The sequence below is a fragment of the Belonocnema kinseyi genome, chromosome 1 (assembly GCF_010883055.1).
Source record: "Belonocnema kinseyi isolate 2016_QV_RU_SX_M_011 chromosome 1, B_treatae_v1, whole genome shotgun sequence".
Lineage (NCBI taxonomy): Eukaryota > Metazoa > Arthropoda > Insecta > Hymenoptera > Cynipidae > Belonocnema > Belonocnema kinseyi.
In genome coordinates this window covers 163,396,286-163,414,319 of record NC_046657.1, presented here as the reverse complement: position 1 = coordinate 163,414,319, position 18,034 = coordinate 163,396,286, and the positions used below count along the sequence as shown (strand labels likewise).

The 18,034-nt window shown below is 33.6% G+C and overlaps 1 protein-coding gene across 1 annotated transcript in view; it reads right to left on the bottom strand.

Moving 5' to 3' along the window:
* LOC117171836 (carbonic anhydrase-related protein 10-like) overlaps positions 1-18,034 on the bottom strand; it is a 201,710-nt gene that overhangs the window by 40,565 nt on the left and 143,111 nt on the right. Inside the window, exon 3 of the mRNA XM_033359474.1 lies at positions 12,128-12,223. Coding sequence (XP_033215365.1) covers positions 12,128-12,223 — 96 coding nt within the window. The remainder of the gene's footprint in view (positions 1-12,127; positions 12,224-18,034) is intronic.

Below are 18,034 nucleotides of genomic sequence, written 5' to 3'. Positions count from 1 at the left end.
CAGCCTTGGAGGAGATTATGTTGAGAAATAAAAAAAAAATTCTTAAAAACGTTGTTTTTCTTGGTCAGGCCGGAAACTTATCAATCCACCCTCGTATCTATACATTGCATCACTGTGTTTCATTTAATGTAAGTGGTGAATAGTGAGTTTAGTGCTTTAAATAAAAGGTTTATTTATTACTCGACAAAACATGCTCCTTCGTGCCGGATTACCAACATTTACGAACATGACAACGCAGTATCCATGCATGAAAATTCGTTAAATATCTTTCAGCTTCTATAATGTACTGTATAACAGGCGAGCTTGTTCCAAAACTACTGATTTATTTCCTCTAATCGGCAACGATGGCAAACGAGCAGCTTGTTATTCTAAACAAAGTGAAGGGTACTATCAAGGGTCAAATAGCTAATTTTAAAAACTTCTTGGCCAAATATCGTGAAGAAGAACCAGATTCAATGAAATTAGGTTTACATTTGCAAAGATTAAAAAATACTTTTGAAAAGTTTGACGATATACAGGATCAAATCGAGTTGCTAGACACAGAGGCCCCCCATATCGAACTTGTCCTCGACCGTTATGCCATTCAGGATGATTATCTTGAAATTGTGGCAGACGGTCAACGCCTTTTAGCATCAACGCAACCTGCAGATCAATCTACAGATACCATAGATCGTACTTTGGACGTTCAACAGACAAAGCGCAGGGTATAGTTGCCATTGGCTACATTGCCAACCTTTAGCGGCCTTTATGAAGAGTGGCTTGCTGTCAGGGATTCCTTTATATCATTGATACATGATCAAACGGATTTAACTAATGTAGAAAAACTCCAATATTTAAAATCGGCACTTAAAGCTGATGCAGCACAAAAAATATCAAGACACACGTTTAATTATTTCCCGACCTCTTAGTTTAATTTTGCGTCTGCCTGTTCAAGGAAAGCAAACCTCCGAAGGTTTAATAAAGTTAGCTGATGATACACAACAACACATGTTATCAAAGATCTCAGAAGAAATTTTAGTTCAAAACATTGAAGAAAAATTGCATAAAACGACATTAGAAAAATGGGACGAAACCCTAAAGCGAAACGAATTTCCTAAACTCGACGATATGTTGGAATTCTTATACAGAACAGCCACTCGTTTATCTCAGCGCGAATCTCAGAATAAAAGTCTCAGCAAAGACACAAGTACTCGTAGCACACCAGGTAGTTCTGGAAACCAAAGGAACGCAAAAACAGCTTTCCTAACATCGACTATAAAACCATGCCCGGCTTGAAGATGCAAGACTCACCCCCTTTTTCGATGTGAGAAATTCCGCAGTTTTTCAATTCCGACAAGAATTCAAGTTGTGCAAGATGCCTCACCTTGTCCAAATTGTATTCGATTTAATCACAAAGTAGAGGAATGTAAATTCGGTAATTGCATGATTTGCATAAAAAAACATAACACTCTCTTGCATCTTGAGTCTTCATTCTTTAAGTCATAGCTGACAAGACCCACAGGAAACAGTGATCGATACATCTCATTAACGACAAAAATTCCAATGAATCAATTAATAACAAGCGCAGTCCTTTATTCATTGGATAAAGAGAGACGACCGATACGATGTCAAGCTCTTCTTGATACCTGCTCATCTGCTAACTTCATAACGGAGAAATTAGCCACGGCACTACGATTGCCAAAGAAGAGATGTTCTGTTTCGTGGGTGCATTAAATAACCTAACAACAGTCGCTAAAGCTGTAGTCAAAATAACAATTCGTTCTTTACATAGCAGTTATGAAAGAACACTTTGCTTCCTCACGATTCCACAGATAGCTGAATTAGTACCAAATGATATCATTCCTCGGGAAGTGATCAAAATACCTCCGAATGTACAACTGGCTGATACAACATTTCATTTGCCATTAAAAGTGGACATGCTTCTTGGATCTGGACCATCGTTATCCATATGTTGTGGGGGTCAAATCATATTATCTGATCGGGCTGGCGATTTAATTTTTAAAAAAACTGAACTAGGATGGATCGCAGGCGGAAATGTTAATTCCATGTCTCTCACAACATCGCGCGCGATAAAATGCAATTTTGCGGAGCTTAGATCTGAGATTTCTAAATTTTGGGAATTGGAAGAGGGTTTCAGTCAAAAACATCTTTTTCCTGAAGAGATTACATGTGAAGAACATTTTCGTATTCACACAACTCGTAATGATTTAGGTCGATACATAGTAGCATTACCCTTTCGACAAAATCATGAGAGATTAGGAGAATCACAATCCGTAGCCTTAAAACGCCTTCATAGTCTGGAACGAAGATTTAAACATCAACTCGAACTGAGAAGTCAATATTCGGATATCATTGAAGAATATTTAACACTCGGTCACATTTTGCCAATTTAAGATTAAGGGGAATTTGGTTTTTATTTACCACATCATGCGGTATTTAAGCAAGATAGTTCAACAACAAGGGTCAGAGTAGTCTTCGATGGTTCAGCACAATCCGAATCCGGTTTTTCGTTAAATAAAACATTAATGGTAGGACCCACATTACAAGATGACATACTATCGCACATACTTCGATTCAGGTTCCACATATATGTACTGACAGGCGATATTGAAAAAATGTATCGACAATTCGAGATTCGAGACGAAGACAGAAGGTTTCAGAGCATTCTGTGGCGGCGCGATGGAATAAATCTTGACTCCCTTCAATTAAATGCGGTGACATTTGGAATCCCGTTTCTTGCCACACGAGCTATTAAGCTATTAATTAATGATGAATGTCATCAACATCCAAGGGCAGCTGTTGTTCTTGAAAGAGATCTATATGTGGTAAAACTTTAAAAACCCTGGGTGTTTCATGGAACTCCAGGACTGATAGCACAATCTACTGGGTGCACTCTCCCGTACTAAAATCCAAAATTACTAAAAGAACGGTACTCTGTGAGATTGCCAAACTTTTCGATCCCCTAGGCTTACTAGGCCCAACCATATTATTCGCAAAAATAATCATGCAGAAACTCTGGGAGTGAAAAGTAGATTGGGATGAGTCATTACCGAATAACATACACAAAACACGGGTGGAATTTCATTCGGAAATAACGCTGCTTAGTGACGTTCAGCTGCATGGATTTTGTGATGCAAGCGAGAATCGCACCAAATCATCTGTTTTCAGTCAGCACCACTCCCGACTAGATATATGGTGCAATCACAGTCCACATCTTTTGAGTTTACGTGTTTTTATAACCAATTGAAAAAAAAATTGTTCGTTAAGAAAAATGAAAAAAAAACGAGTTCCGAGCGGTAATCAAACATTTTCATTTAAAGGGTTTAACTCCATATGAGATCAAAAATGAATTGGACTCAGTTCATGGCACATCTGCCCCTGCCTTAGCAACGGTTTATAACTGGGTAAATGAAGTTAAGCGTGGTCGTACATCAACAAGTGACGAACCACCTTCAGGAAGGCCCGTAGAAGCAAGTACTCCCGAAATCATCAATAAAATCCACGATATGGTGTTGAAGGATAGAAGATTAAAAGTGCGTGAGTTAGCTGAGGCCACAAGGATATCTATAGGTGCAATTGTTTAAATTCTACATGAAAAATTAGGCATGAAAAAGCTATCGGCAAGATGGGTGCCGCGTTTGCTCTCAGCTGAGAATAAACGCAATAGAGTGGTCGCCTCTGAGGCTCTTTTGGCGCGCATAAGTCGGAATCGTGAGGAATTTTTTCGTCGATTTGTAACTGTGGATGAAACAATGATACACCATTACACTCCTGAGACAAAGGAACAATCCAAACAGTGGATTTCCACAGGCGTACCAGTTCCAAAGAAGGCAAAGACCGTAAAGTCAGCTGGTAAGGTTATGGCTACAGTTTTTTGGGATGCACGTAGAATTATACTTATTGACTACTTGGAAAAGGGTAAAACAATCACTGGTGAATATTATGCATCATTATTAGAGCAGCTGAAAGAAGAAATTTTAAAAAAACGACCACATTTGGCGAGAAAAAAAATTCTCTTTCATCACGACAACGCCCGAGTTCACACATGCTTCGTTTCAATGGCTAAAATTGAAGAACTAAAATTCGAATTGATCGAACAACCACCGTATTCACCAGATTTAGCCCCCAGGGACTTTTTCTTATTCCCAAACTTGAAAAAATGGCTCGGTGGACAGAGATTTCCAGACAACGAAGACGTCATTCCCTCTGTAAGTGCTTATTTTGAGGAACTTCCGAAAACGCATTTTTCTGAAGGATTAAAAAAACTTGAAAAGCGATTGACCAAGTGTATAGAGCTCCAAGGAGATTATGTTGAAAAATTAAAAAAAATCTACCCAAAAAAAATTGTTTTTATACTTCATTCTAAGGACTTATTGAACTACCCTCGTAACATCACACATTTGGAGCTCTGCGGCGCAGAACTGCTTGCAAAATTGTACTCAACAGTGCACAAATCAATTAATGTTTCCATAAAAAAAACTGTTTTCTGGACCAATTCGACAATCGTCTACTTTTGGATAAATAAGTCTCCTCATCATTTAGAAACTTTCATTGCAAATCGCGTCTCTCAAATACAACAAAAAACGAGAACTCAAGATTGGAGACACGTGCGGACGAATGACAACCCTGCCGATGCATTATCAAGAGAACAAATGCCCGCAACATTTATTAAAAATGATCTTTGGAAGTTTGGTCCAGATTGGCTTTACCGTGAAGAATCCACTTGGCCTACAATCGACATTCCATCATCAAACAAATTCCCCGGGTTGAAGAAAGAATTCTGCTTAAACACTCTTCCAAATTCAGAATTCTTCAAAAAATTTTCTTCATTCTCAAGGCTAAAAAGAATTGTTGAGTATTGTCTTCGATTAAAATAAGAAAACTCTCAAAGGGGTCTTTTACGAGCATCAGAAATAAACAATGCGGAAAGGGCTATAATTCGTGCAACTCAAATCATTCATTTTGCCGAAGAAATGAAAGATTTAAAAATAGGAAGAAGAGTTCACAAAAAGAGCAAAATAACATCACTCGATCCATGTATTAGTCACGACGGAATAATCAGGGTGAGAGGCCGATTAAAAAACTCATTCATGCCTCAATCTCAACAGCATCCCATGGTCTTGCCACGATCAAGCCACATTACTGAGCTAATAATTCTCAACGAGCATTTGGAAAACAAACACTCCGGGATAAAGACAACGTTGTATGCTGTACGTCGACGATTTTGGCCCCTCGATGGCCGAAGTCAAGTGCGAAAGATCATTCGTAAATGTATCACATGCTTCCGCGTAAGTCCGTCGACAGCTGAATACTTAATGGGAAACTTGCCAAGCATTAGAATAACTCAAGCGCGTCCATTTAGTAACATTGGGATCGATTATTGTGGTCCATTTTACGTAAAAGAAGAAAAATTTCGCAATCAATCGCGAGTCAAGGTTTACGTCGCAATTTTCATCTGTCTCGTCGTTAAGGCAATGCATCTCGAAGTAGTTAGTGACATGACCACCGAAGGTTTCCTAGCTGCTCTACGTAGATTCACAGCTCGACGTGGAAGGCCGAGTGTCATATATTAGGACAATGGTTCCAATTTCATAGGTGCAAATAATGAATTAAATGATATTAAATGTCTCTTACAATCTGAGATGCAGAATAAAAGGGTTTCTCACGTCCTTAGTGACCAAGGGGTTGAATAAAGATTCATTCTCCCTTTATCGCCTCACTTTGGAGGAATATGGGAAGCTACGGTTAAGGTGTTCAAACATCATTTTAAACATGTCATAGGTGATGTCCTTTTTACCTTTGAAGAACTTAATACGTTTGCCATCGAAGTCGAAGCGATCCTAAATTCACGCCCTCTCACACCTATTTTTTGTGATCCAAAAGACATGCTTGCTCTCACTCCTGGTCATTTCATAATAGGTGACTCTCTCACAAATCTACCAGAGGTGGATTTCACTTCAGCATCACCTTCCGCATCGGCGCGATGGCTGCACATACAAAAAATGCGTCAGCACTTCTGGAGAAGGTGGCACAAGGAGTATCTCAACGAGTTAAACATTCGGCATAAGTGGAAAAACGGAGAACACCAAATAAAGGTGGGATCCATCGTTCTCCTCACGGAAGACAACATTCCACCCATGCAGTGGCCAATGGGGCGTGTCATTGAAACATTTCCTGGATCGGATGGGATCGTAAGAACTGACAACGTGAAAACGGCCAAAAATATCTTCAAACGAAACGTGACAAAACTAGCACCCTTACCTATTGATACCAACAACGTCAACGCTTGAAATTATGGGCAAGTGTTCCTCTTTTTATTTTTTCATTTGAATCTATCGATAATGCTATGTGAAATGTTGTACGCAGATAGATTATAAAAATTCATGATTATATGATTAAAATGATGTATTAATCGTTCTCTTAACCGAGGGGGGAGGCTGGATTGTCGCACAAAATGTATTGATTGATTTACTAATTGGGATGGTCTTCGAATCTGCGAAGGTTACTATATAATTGTTTAATTATTATAAGTGGGTTCTGTGACCATGACCGGGGCATTGTTTTTCCTGCTCTTCTGTCTTTTTCCCCTTCTTCTACGATAAGAAGGGGGACCGGGCGACGATAGCAGGAAGAATCGGGACCTCAGTTATAACTCAACCTGTACCGAGTTGAGTCGTACTTCTCTTGAAAGTGAATAAATATCTATACATTGAATCACTGTGTTTCATTTAATGTAAGTGGTGAATAGTGAGTTTAGTGCTTTAAATAAAAGGTTTATTTATTACTCTACAAAATACTCATCGCAACAGATTAATTTAAAAAAAGAAGATTAATTTTCAACGCAAAAAGAAGAATTAAAAGAAGGCCTTGAATTTTACACAAAAATGTAAAATAAAAAAATGACAACAATCAATGGATTAGTTTTAATTCCAGTTTAAAAAATTAATTTCTGACAAAATCAAAACGATATTTCTACCTGTAAGATAGAAACATAAATACCAATTTTCAACTGAATATTAAATCCAAAAGAAATAAGATAAATTTTAAACGCAGAACCTGAATTTTCTACCCAAAAAGACGAATGAGTAATAGAGCTCATTTCCCGTGAAATAGTTGTATTGTTATTTCAAAAAGATAAGTTAATGACAGCAAAAGACAAGTTTTCAACCGAAAATCCAATACTTACATTTTCAGTTGAAAAATTAATTTTTAAGATAAAATTAGATAATATTCCACTTAATTAAAGAGTCAAAAAGATGAATGGTAAAAAGTAGATGTATTAAAAAATAGAATTTTTCACAAAGTATATGAACTTTCTATAAAATATTTAAAATTTGAAACCGACACTATTCATTTAAAAAAAAGTTATTTTCTAAATAAGCAGTTTAACTTTTAATCATATAGTTTCATGGCCTACCAAACTAGTAACATTTCCACTAAAAAGATCAATTTTCTATTTATAGTTGTATTTTTTACTAAAAAGATGGTATACACGAAGATGTGAAATTTAAAACAAAAAATACGTATTTTTAGAAAATAATTTAATTTTCAACCCAAAAATATAGATTGTTAACAAAAAGCTTCATTTTAAAGCTGAAAATTGTCCACCACATTTTTCACCAGTTTTCAAACATGAAATGAATAAAATTTTCAGAATCCTATTTTGAAATTCATTTAAAAAAAAAGAAGATAAATCTTGATCAGTTATACTTCACAACTACTCGACGAGATCCTAAACTGACAATCTGAGGGACAAGTGGGAAAGAGAAAGCCAAGAACAAACATGCTGGAAATTTCTCACCAGTCTGTGGTTAAAGTGGTTGAGAGAATCCAAGAATAAATTACTAAGTTTTGAAGGAAACTCGGTTACTTTCAACCACCAAGCCGTCGACTCTTCGCGTGAGAAAAGGGGTTAGAAAATAAATCTAAGAGAGAGGGATGACGTTGATGTACTCTGTTTCAGCTTTCTTTAGACAAACAGCTGGGAAAACTCTTAAATATTTTCGAAACTGTTAATGGCACTGAGAAGGAAGCTAAAGTTTTCTAAGTTTCTGCATACTTGAGAAATGTAACCGGGTCAAAGAGAAACCCTTCCGATTTTCTTTAAGATAGAACTAAACTTGTTTAAAGCTGTCTATAAACATTGATGATAAACATGTTCAAGGTTTGTATCTAGTTGGTTTTCTCCAAACCAACAATTTTTTTCAAATTGAAAATTGTATTCAATTTTTTCCGAGGATATACGCACTGATAAATTTCAGATAACTGCGCGCCAAATCTTAAAAATACTCTTGGAAGAACTTTTGGAAATGTGAGAAATCTAGCATGCTTGTAGAAATCTTGGACCTCTTTGGCTTTGTGTGGATAGAGAAGAGGTTGCGAACAGAATCGGAAATCTCGGCATTCTTAATGAAATCTTGGAAACCTCTATAAGAATTCAATACAGGTTGCCGCATTCACAGTTTTAAGATTTCTCAATTCTGCAGTGAATAGCCTCTGGGAATTTTCACGAATTCTTGATTCTAATCAAATAATCCATTGAAAAGGCCTACAAAGAGAGGGAAAATCGACTCGAAACCCACATTTTAAAGTTCCACCACCATCTCCTTTTGATCAGTTCAAGAGGCTGGGGATCTTGGTCGCTCTCGTGAAGTTAAAATAATCGAGGCCAGTGGAGTTGGAAAAATCGCAATTTGACAATTCAGCAATTTCTACGAAATTCCCCATCTATGTGCAGGCCTGCTATTGACTACAGCGATCCTGATGATTGTAAATAATTCCGAATTAGTCTAGCTGACTTTCAGTTATTTTATTTATCTTCGGTTTTCCTTAGAGAAGTTAACAGGTATAATATGACTGAACGTGCTTCCGCTGTCTGCAAGTAACTTAGGGTAATTTTCAGTAAATGTTTGTGATTCCAAGTGACCACGATTGTTTCAAATTTTCTGCAGCAGATATCATGTGACTCGATTCGTTTACAGCGAACCACTTCTCAACATTTGGTTCCATAGTTCTTTCAAATTCTTTGCAAGGGAAGTGAGAGGAACTTGCAATTTACAATTCCTCATTTATAACTCACAAGGGGAGGTAAAGTAGGGGAAATGAGAGGAAGGAAGTATACGAAATTAAGAGAGGAAAAGTAAGGGACTTGAGAAGAGGGATATTTGGGAAATCAGAGGGGGGGAAGTAGGAGAAAAAGTGGAAAAAAACTGATGGAGAGTAAGTAGAGTAAGTGGTGTAGTAGACTTAGCATAAGTGAAGGAGAGTGGGTGGGTAGAAAAAGTAAGGAGAAATGCAGAAAAAAGTAAGGAGACGGAAAATTAGATAAGGAAGAAATTCGTGTACACAGGAGAAGCAAATGTGTAGTGTGTAGATCGAAAGTGGGAGAGGAGAAGAGAAGTGGGAGAAAGTAGGGGAAGTCATGGACGGAAATTATGAAAGGGGTTACGTTTTTTAAGGCTACAAAACCCTGTTTTTATAGATGCAAGATGCCTAGTTTGACTAATTTTTTTCTTGTATTGGAGTTCCACACATCACGCTGCTTTCAATGATGTTTAACTTACCCCCCCCCCCCCCTTACCCGTTGTATAAGAAATATAAATGTCACTTTATATAACCATCATTTGACTCCATAAACTCTTTCCCACTTTTCTAATGAATTATTAATTTTTCATGCATTCAAGAAACATGTAATTTTTTTCCATTTTGCGCCTAAGTTTCAAATAAATTAATAAACCCTTAGCAGGAAAATCCAACTATTATTGGTGAAAAAATCATCATTGTTTTGTTTGTAAAGTTTACTATTATATTTTTGGTTCGCAATACATCTTGCTTGGTTGAAGATTGTACTCTTTTATTCGGAATTTAATTATTTTGTTGAATATGGAGCTATTTTGTTAAAATGTCATCTTTTTCGGTACAAAATTTAACTAGTTAGTTAAAAGTTACAAATTTTAATATTTGTTAAAGATACTTTTTAATGTTTGGTTGAAACAGAATTTTTCAACCCAAAGATTGACCTATTTGATTTTCGTAAAAAAATGTATTATTTTGGTTTAAAATTAAACAGTTTCGTTCAAAATTTATCTTTTTGAGTTGAAAGAGATTTTTCCTGATTGTAAAATCGATTTTGTCATTGAAAATTCAAATCTGGTTAAAAAAATTACTATACTGTTAATAATTCGTCTTTTCAGTTAAAAATTAATTTTTAAGCTATAAATCACTTTAGTTAATAATTCATCTTTATGGAAAAAGTACAAATATTTTGCTAAACATTTGTTTTTTTGCTGGAAAATTAAAAATGTTAATAGTCGTATGTTTCTCCCGAATTTAACTTCTTCGTATGAAAAATTATTAATAATCATATTTTGGGGTTCAAAGATCAGTTTTTTTAAAATCATATTTTGATTTTGTTAAAAATTAATTTCTTGATTTTAAAATGTAACTATTCAGTTTTTGTTTAAAAATGTTTTCCTTGATACATTAATAATACAACTGTTTGGTAGAAAATGAATTTATTTTGTTTAAATTTCGTCTATTTGTGTAAAAATATTTTCTTGTTTATTCCGAATTCATAATTTTGGTACAGGATTCCCCTGTGTACTTAAATAATCGTCTTATTTATTTACAAAAAAAGTGGTTCAAAATTTCTTTTTTTTTTAACTAAAAATTTAATCACATACATTTGGTTAAAAATTCGTTTATCTGTCTAGGAAATTAACCTTTTTTTTTAATTCATCTGATTTGTTGAGGTTTCAACTCATTTGTGACAAAATCTTTCTTTTTCGGTCAATTCTATTGTTTTATAACTATTTGATTGAAAATTTAATTATTTTGTTAAAAATTCAAATTATGTTAAAGTTATCTTCATTTGTAGAGATCTAAACTATTCGGTTTTACGTTCGGGTTGAACATTGAAGTCTTTTATAAAAAATTCCTATTTTTGGCTTAAAATTTGATCTTAATGTATCAGCGCTTATTTAAATTTCCTATTTTTATCAGAGACGTGTCACGTGTGAAAAAACCTACGCGACGCTTCCTCCAATGTGACACTTTTGGACCCTAGGGAAGACCCTCTCATCCAGACTCATTAATATCTGAAAAGTTGGAAAAATAGTTTCTGTTAATGACGAACTAGATAAGTCGCCATGCTCCTGAGGCAATTCTCCAGGCTTACTTCCACTCGTTTAGCGTCATCAGTACTCAAACTGTGGTTGTAGAAGTAAACGGAGAGATCCTTAACTACCGACATAATTGCCAATTTAGCGGCTTCCCAAAATCGATTTAACCCCACAGTAAACGATGCAGGGGTCACCTCCTAAAGTACTAGTACTAGTATAACACGCTTCCGTGTTTTCCGCAAATAAATTGAGAGTCGAGTTTAATTGTTACCTGATGGAAATCCATCCTAACAGAGAAAATATTCCAAGCTGGAAAATGGTTGAAGTTAATAATTTAAATAAAATGTACCATTTCAGATAGTCAACTTGATCATCTCATATATTCGACTTAAAGATCATACAGAGCTGAACAGATCATCAAAGATGTCCGATTTGATTATCTCAGATAGTCGACCTGATATCCTTGGGCAGTCGACTCGACTATCGCAGAGAATCTGAACTGAACCTCATAGAGGTTAGATTCGATCTTTTGAGATAGTGGACTTAATCAACCGGACGATTGACTTAAGCATCACAGAAAGCTATACTGATCATCATGAAGGGTCGATTTTTAACATTTCAAATAGTCGACTTTATCATCTGGTTTCGGTCGACTTAAACATGTCAGCGGGCCGAACTTATAATCAAAGAAATTTGATTTGAACATCTCAGATAGACGACTTGATCTCGTAGGATGATCGACTCCACAATCACAGAGAGCTGAACTAAAAATCTTAGGAGAGTTGATTTGATTATCCCTAGGCTCTAATATTTCATTAAAGACTATAATTGTCGCTCAAATATTTGCTTACTACGAAGGGTCATATACTGAGTCTTTTTGACTATGTACAAAAAATTATGGAAAGATCTTTCTACCATCTGGAATAACGGACTGACTCTCTATCTTTGACCATCCATTTTACCCAGGTTGTCTATTTTATTTTTAATTTAAAAAACTCGATATTTACCTGGACCATAAGGGAGATAGCTACAAGTCCCTGACTTTTGTGCTGTGCTTCACTCATGTTGTGGTAGAGCTCTGCATTGAAGCCATAGACTTGAATCTGAAATTTAAAAAATGACAGTATTTATAGCCATCACTGACCTAATATTTATAGTATTCATTCAAATGTTGTACATCGCTATTTCTTATTTAGGAAACAGATTAATAAATCTGTACAGGATATCTGCAATTTAATAAAAATAACCATTATTGTTTTTTGAAAATATTTTCGGAACATTGTACCCAAAACTGTTATTTCCAATTTTTTTCTACCCAAACCGTCGTTTCCATTTTACACCGCTCTATGTCGCATCTAGGCGGTGTACCGCGCCACATCATGGTTGGACGTCGTATAGTTCTCGGCAACGTTTAGGCGGAATACCGTGATATATTAATGTTGGGCGGTGTACAGCGCTTTGTCCCTATTAGTTGCTCTGTAGCTCCATACCGCTGCACATGGAGCGGTATTGAATGTGAGCATCAAAAAAAATTTCTTAACTTAAATTAATGGATAGGTACTATATTAAATTCAATATGAAACTTTCCAGAATTCAAGTCATATAATATTGCATTTATAATCAAATATTTAAATTTTCACCCACAAACAGATTCATCTTCTACCAAAATAGACGTATTTTTTATGAAAGAGTTGACTTTTTGACCTACGAAGAGTAATATTTCAGAATATAGTTTACTTTACAACCCGAAAAGACGGAATTTTCTCGAAAAAGATCGGCTTTCATCAACAAAGGTGATTTTTTTAAAAAATCAATTTTCAATCAAATAGTTGAATTTTCAAATAAGAAAGATACATTTTTAACTAAAAATGAAATATTTAAATTTTCATTCCAACAAATTATCTTATAAAAATTCAACAATTAAGTTAAAATATCAACGAAACATTTAATTTTTACAAAATAGTTTAAATTTTCTACCAAAGCAATAGAATTTTCAACCAGATTTTTTTACAAAACAGTTGAATTTTCAGTCATAAGATATTAATTTTCAGCAAAACAGTAACGATTTTAAACACAGAGATAAAATGCTGACTAATAAAATAATTTTTCAGGTAATTATTCTAACTTTCGATTGAGTTGTCAAATGTTCAATAAGGAAGATTTATTATTTAACAAGAGAGACACATTTTCCGTAAAATACATACATTTTCAACTACTCTTGAATTTTCAACTAAAAACGATAAATTTTCAGCGACAAATAGAATTGTTAATTATAGCATGAGAAAAATAATTTTTTAACCCTCAAAATAAGTTTTCAACCGAAAAATATTGATTTTAAATATAAAAAAAAGTATAATCGAATTTTAGACTAAGAAACAATAATTTTCAGAGAAAAATGGAATAGTTGATTTTTTTGCCTCAGAATTTACCATAAACCTAAAATTATCAATTTTTGACAAAAAATGGAATAGTTGAACTTACATTTAAGAAAATAATTTTTCACCAAAAAAGGAGTAATTTCCGGCATTATATTCAAATGTTTATCCAAAAAAATGAATGTTTATCAGAGTAGTCGACCTTTTAACAAAGAGTTGATGTTTTGACCAAAAAAGAAAACTTATTAACAAAATAGTACAGTTTTTAAGAAAATAATTTTATTTTTAATAAAACAATAGAATTTGTGACAATAATCGATGAATTTTGAACTATAAACATAATAGTAGACTTATTCAAACAATTGTTTATTCCCAATAAATAAAAAAAAGTAATCGTTTTTTCTTAATGAAATGTAGTAGTTGGTCATTTTTTGGAGCTCTAAATTTTGTTTAAAACATTACGTAATTAATAAAACAATTAATTATTGTTGATTTCAAAAAATTTTAATAATTAACTCAGATATTTCCACTTCTTTCACACAATAGTATCAAATGCTACTTTTTGTTAAATAATAAAATAATTTTGATATATTTATTCTAATTTATGACGAATTTCTATTTGCTTAAACAACTTTCATTACTATAAAATGTATGGAAATAATATATTGACTAAATAATTATTTTTCCAACAATATTTTTGTAAACTTATTTCCTGAATTGAACATAATTTTGAATGATTTCGCGAAGTAGTATATTTGGTTAAACACGTAATATCAGTGTTAGAATTTTTTTATTCGTTCAAGCAGTTTTATATTTAAAAATGTGGATCAATAAGATGAATTAAAAACACAACCATTTTTAAAAGGTCTATTTTTATTAGGTTTTTAAGCGGCAAATTTAAAACAACTTTAATGCTGCATGTGTGAATTACAGAAATTACTTGAAAATAGTCTTATAAATAATTGTATAAGGCTAAAACGAAAATCAGCAGTTCATTATGAATGTTTATAATGAGTAGACAAAAAATACAAAAAATAACTCCATTACAAAATGTAGAGTGCTTTTTTAAACCATATTTAGGGAACGATAATCTTTTATTCTATTATTACTACCAATTTTTGGAGGACAAAGAAAATTTCAGAATTTGGCTTGTATTATGCGTTTTACTGTTTAAATGATTAATAATAAATTGCACAGCAGTTTGTCCTCCAAAATATTGTTAAAAAATATTGTTACTTGAATCATAACACAGCCACACAAAAAAATAAGAGTGTGCGGATCTGGTAACAAGACACACGTATTCCTATGGATTTTGGGGCGCTGAATTCAAATTCGGTATCAAAAATCACCCATCACGTCATGGTTGAGCCATAACCTCAAAAAATGACGAAAATCGTGCACTGAGGCAAATAAATTTCAAAATAATGCCAGTGATGCAAATTTTCACTTCAAAAACATGTCGACAACTGTGAAGGATCAACCCTTGCCTAATATCAACTTATTTAACATAACTTTACCCAACAGAACCTGACCTCACCTAACCTGAATTAACAGAAATTTATTGAACTACACGCAAAGATCTGGAAGCATATTTTCCCGGTAGCAAATGTGTCCTACATCGAATCGGTCAACTCGAGCCTAACCTAGAAATAAATCTAACCTAGCCTAACCTAACCTAACCTCACGAAACACAATTAAACTGATTTTGTTGTCCCGTTGTGTTTGCAGTACCGTTTCATTCAGCTTCGGCTTAACCTTCATAGAGGTTTGCTATGTAAGCGTACGGTTCTTAGTCTTAAATGTGTGCTATATTTAATAGGTTAACTCGATCATAACCTACAAATGAATCTAACTTAACAGAACCTAACGAAATTTTGCTTAACGCAACACAACTTAAATTAAGTGTTCCCGTTGTAACACAATAAAATTCATTTCATTGTACTACAGGTGGTTAAAAATGTAGACGCACATTACTCATTTGAAGAAACTTAGACCTACAAGTAGAATTGACTCCATTTCAATTACTCTGACAATGTTTGTATCAATTAAAATATAGAACTGTAACTTAAACATGCAAATGAATAAAAGTTTTATTCAACATTTTTTTCTCTCTGCTTTTCTTAGACTTAAGGGGTATATTTATACTATCTTTCGTGTTAACATTTTATCTTGCTTTTTATCGTAATTAGATTGATTTATAGACCTACTTCAGTCTATTTTCTGACTGCTATAACGTGTCCTTTTTTCTTCGAAGGAACGTTGCAAAGGGTTACGCTTACGTTTAAGACCTACATTCGTTTCCCTTTTCAACATCCAGCAAAAGTCAGCCATCATGACCTCGTCCCATCTACCCTGATATCGTTGTTCCATCACTTTTGTGTCCTGATGAAAACGTTCCCCTTGTTCTTCGCTGAAATCGCCAACATTTTCTGGAAACTTATCCAGATGGGAATCTAGAAAGTGAAGTTTTAAATTTATCAAGCAGCCTAACTTTTTTTTAGTTTCTTATCATTTTCGCAACAATATTCTCGTAGTCTGGACTTTTTTTGTTACCGAGGAAATTTGCGTTTACTGCTTTCAAACAAGCTCTCCAGACATTTACTGCTATTAATGTCACAATATGAAAGTACGCAAGAACAGGGTTGCTAGCGTAATCGGTTAGGTTAGGTCAGGTTTTTTTAGGTTAGGGTATGTTTGATCTCTTTGCAGGTTAAGCCCGAGCTGATTCAAACGGTACCGCAAACACAAGGGGACAACACAATCAGTTTAATTGTGTGTCGTGAGGTTATGTTAGGTTAGGTTAGGCTAGGTTAGATTTATTTATAGTTTAGGCTCGAGTTAATTCATTCGATGTAGCACTCATTTGCTACTGGGAAAATATGCTTCCAGAGCTTCACGTGTAGTTCAATAAATTTATGTTAATTCAGGTTAGGTGAGGTCAGGTTCTTTTGGGTAAAGTTATGTTAAATAAGTTGATATCAGGCAAGGGTTGATCCTTCACAGTTGTCGACATGTTTTTGAAGTGAAAATTTGCATCACTGGCATTATTTTGAAATTTATTTGCCTCAGTGCACGATTTTCATCATTTTTTGAGGTTATGGCTCAACCATGACGTGATGGGTGATTTTTGATACCGAATTTGAATTCAGCGCCCCAAAATCCATAGGAATACGTGTGTCTTGTTACCAAATCCGCACACTTTTTTTGTGTGGCTGTGTAATTGTTATTTCTGATCCTTCTTAAATTTAAAGAAAATTTGAAGAAAAACTAAATTAATTCTTTAAACAATAACATAAAGCTTTTAAAATCATTCTCTACTACTAGAAATCAACTAATGTTATGTTCAATTCATAAAACAAGGTTTTAAAAATATTTTTTTGAAGAAATAACTGTTCAAACAAATTTAGGTTGTATAGAAAATAAGAAAAATGGTTACTATATTCTTTCTATTTATTATACAATCATAAAAATAATTCTATTAGTACAAGTTTATATTATTTTTAAATAATTTTTGAAAGAAAACTGCTTTAGTAAATGAAAATTGTTTATACAAATAGAAATTTACCAAAAATGTTAAGAAATGTATAAAAATTATGTAATTATTCAACAAAAAGTAGCATGTGATGCCAATTTAAGAAAAAAGTCGACATCTCCGGCTGAATTTTTGGATGTTTTAAAAATAAATAATAATCTATTGTTTAAATGATCGCATAATATTTAAAAAAAACGTATTACTCCAAACAATGATTAACCATTATATTGTATTCAGAAAATACAATTATTTCTTACATTTTTCGAAAATTAATAACTGTCTAAATAAGTTACATTTAAATTAACAATTACGAATTTCCTTAAATATAATTTGAATATTAAAATTGTCCATTAGTAATTATTTGTATAAAAAATATGACAGTAATAAATAAAGATTAACAATAATACGTCAAAATGTAGTTTTTTTTATTTTTAGGTCATATTTATGGCGTTGTGTGGAGGGAGGCGGTGAGAGTGGGCTTAAAAATAAAAGCTAGTAGTATGATTTATTTAGTAGACACTCCTCTTAAATCCTTTAAAAACGACTCCCTGTATTTCGGAAATCGTTTTTTGGTTCACCCTAATAGTCGGTGTGAAAGAAAATTTGTGGAAAATATATAACTAGTTCACTTTGTATACAATATATCTTTTGTAAAACATATTTAGATATGGACAGCGTTTTTCCGGCGCTTTATCAAATTTATTATTTTACTTTGAATTATCTACCAAATTAATATCAAAGCAAGTAATTTCGCAGAGCATATTAAACTAGTCAAAGGGTTAATAATTGTTAACACATTCGTGAACGCGTACTAGGATACGCCAAAAGCAGTATTAGAGCAATTAGCAATTTCAAAAATATAGGTGATTATAATGGCCTCTTTCATTAAACTGCAGTGATTAATAAAATATTCAAAGCGCGGATTAGTCTTCTACATACTTGACTACACAAATTTCAGAATAAAAATATCCTGTATTAGGGGTCATTCATACACAACTTTAAAAATG